General features: G+C 43.3%; 1 protein-coding gene across 6 annotated transcripts in view; it reads left to right on the forward strand.

The window, feature by feature from the left end:
- LOC106742176 (protein pangolin, isoforms A/H/I/S) overlaps positions 1-2,966 on the forward strand; it is a 248,425-nt gene that overhangs the window by 233,689 nt on the left and 11,770 nt on the right. For 3 of the 6 annotated variants that reach the window (XM_014614880.1, XM_014614874.1, XM_014614877.1), the window contains one exon: positions 2,126-2,285. In XM_014614880.1, the coding sequence (XP_014470366.1) occupies positions 2,126-2,285 (160 nt within the window). Of the gene's footprint in view, positions 1-40; positions 207-2,125; positions 2,286-2,966 lie in introns of all 6 variants that reach the window. The other 3 variants (XM_014614875.1, XM_014614876.1, XM_014614879.1) reach the window with 1 other exon arrangement.

Raw genomic sequence — 2,966 nt, forward strand, 5'->3', positions numbered from 1 at the left:
GTGAATCTGTGAATCTGAATTTTGGGGGTATGACACGCAGTGGCACTCGCTAAGCCGGGAGGAGCAGGCGCGGTATTATGAGGCGGCCAGGCAGGAGCGCCATCTGCATCAACAACGATACCCCGGCTGGAGTGCCAGGGATAACTACGGATATGGCAGCAAGAAGAAGAAGAGGAAGAAAGAGCGCTCCGCAGATCCCACCGGAGGTACCACTTTCCAGTGCTAGAACAGCAGGCCCTTAATAATTCATTATAATAATTGCTAGTACCTATATACTGGTTGATTGAAACGATCAAAGTCTCTGTGCGTTTCGTTTTTTTTTCGTACGATATATATTTTTTTTTGCGTTTTTTCCATTTGTTATGGTTTTTCTGGCATTCACTCTTTTTCGACGTGCAGACTATATATATTTACCGACATATATATCTCTTGAATATTTTATATATGTACATATATGCATATATGTATATTTTTTTTGTTTTTTCGAACTGAATTGGATTGGATTGTCTGTGGGGATTGTGGAATGTGGCGCAGCAGAGCAACCAAAACAAAAAAAAAAACAAAAAGAGTCGTAAAGCACAAAAGTAAAGAAAGTCGACCGAAAAAAGCAAAGACGAAAGCAAATCCAAACGGACTCTCGCGGGCATGCAACGCAATCTCTCTCTTTTTTTTTATCTGGCCAAACTCCCTAAAGCGGTATTCGTTCTCCGGGTGAACAAAAAGAAATGAGAAGAGACGGTAACGTCACCGATGATGCGATAAATGAGAGCGAGAGTGAAAACCGAAGCCTTAGGTACGGGATGTCTGGTAGAGCCCAGGGTCTGTCCCGCTTGTTTTTTTTTCCTCCTTCTTCTTCTTCTTTCCTTTCGCCTCGCCGGGGACGACATCTGCTCGCAATCGCTTACCTCCCAAGACGAGCCCCGTGCTCACGGCGAATCTAACGAGAACTGCGCCGACAGTCTCGCGCTTCTTTCGGAATTCATCTCTCCTCCCTCCGCTTCCCCTCCCCCCGTGCCTCTCCTGTTAACATCCTCCGTGGTGAGACGAGCGGTGTTCCCCCCTTGGGAAGTGACGCTTTTCGTCGCGAGGTCTCGCAAGCAGCGACCTGCCTTTGCAGTCGATGGCGTGACTCTCAGCGTGGAGGAATTGGGGCAGGTGGCGAACGGGAATACACTGGAGGGAACGTCTCTCACGCTTCTTTGCAGAGTGTGTGTCAGCGCGAGGGGGTCGCAAAATTGAACGACAGCGAAGTGTAATTGAGCCAGCCGTTAACTTCAGTCGCATTAAAGGAGAAGACTGTCGCGTCTCCGATCTCTTTCGATTGTACGTTTGTTATGATCAAACGTGAGATTAAAGTCACTTCGCTCGTACCGAGCGAACCCGCGCACAACTCTTGCGCTTCGTTGCTGCTTTTTTTAGCACTTTCGCCGACACTGTGGTGTGCATCGATGTAACACTTATCCCAAGGATTGTATCTTTCAGCGGTCGCGAGAGCGCTACCCAGCTACGTACGAATTCTGTCCTCGAAGGAAGTTTTTTTCAGTGTATGACCGTGCCGACACTACTCTTTCACTCTCTTGTTCGCACGCGTGCTCCGGAAAAAGAAAAACAGAACAAGAAAAGTCCACCCGCTAGGCACGAGGCCGTGTCCTCTATCAGACACCCTGTATGCTGTAGGTTGCTTAACATCGACCATACAACGAATAGCGGTGCGACCGAGGGGGAGGGGACAACCTAGGCTGTTCTTCTAGCACTTTAAACGGAAAGTAGGGACCCCAGTGATATACTGAAATACTATGCGGCAACGATCGCAGAAAAAAAGCAAAAGCAAAATATATATATGTAAAGAGAAAAGAAGTAAAAAAAAATAAAAGACAAAGATATATATTATATATATATATAAAGATAACGAGAGAAAGCAAAAAGTACACAAGAATGAGAACAAAAGGAATTTCTCTAGATAGAGCGAGAGCTAACTCTGACTTTTTTTCAAAGGCAACATATATACGCAATTAGGGTGGCGGCAGTAGCATTAGTGAATCTTTTTTTTGTCTTGATTAAAAATATTGTTTAGTCCACACGGTTCATGCACAATTACAAAAAGTGTTTGGTTCTCTCTCGGTAGTGGCACGCGCTAGGGCGAGAGGAACAGGCCAAGTATTATGAGTTGGCGCGACGGGAGAGACAGTTGCACATGCAGCTGTACCCTGACTGGTCTTCCCGCGCAAATACCAACCGAACTAAGAAGAGGAAGCGCAAACAAGACACAAACAGTGATCCTGGAGGTACCCACATGCCTCACTCCACACATTCTTACAATCTCTCCGTCATGAAAAGAGAGCCCCCCCCGCCCCCTCCACCCATTCATTATTACATATACTATTATATTATTATACATTCTTATTGCTATACACTACATTATGTTGCATGTTTCCCCCCCGTCTTAGGGGTTTTGGGTCGATATATTATATATATATATATTATATATATGATTGACTATTATTATTATATTCTTATTCTTAATTATTATTATTATTATCATTATTATTATTATTATTATTATTATGCACACACGCATATACGTTCATATATACATATGTGTGACTATTATATATATAAATATGTATATATATATATATATATATATAAATATATATATGTATATATATATATATATATAGTCTCTCTTTACACAGAGTCGCGAGTAAACAGGCGTGCACGTAGGCATGCGCACGTGCGTGCCTATGTATCTGCATTACATTACATCGGACAATACTCTCGACACATTGACACGACACACGTTACACCAGAGACAAGACACCACGCATCTTATTATTAATTACGTATACAACTTTGGGGACGCTGGCCATCTTGCATTTTTACAGGGACCTACTCCGCAATCAGACAATCCTGAGCGTTTAATTTTCTCTTAGTCTTTTCGTCTCTTTCCACATACGTTTCTCTCT

Source organism: Dinoponera quadriceps, unplaced genomic scaffold (assembly GCF_001313825.1).
Source record: "Dinoponera quadriceps isolate SergipeBrazil2010 unplaced genomic scaffold, ASM131382v1 scaffold676, whole genome shotgun sequence".
Taxonomy (NCBI): domain Eukaryota; kingdom Metazoa; phylum Arthropoda; class Insecta; order Hymenoptera; family Formicidae; genus Dinoponera; species Dinoponera quadriceps.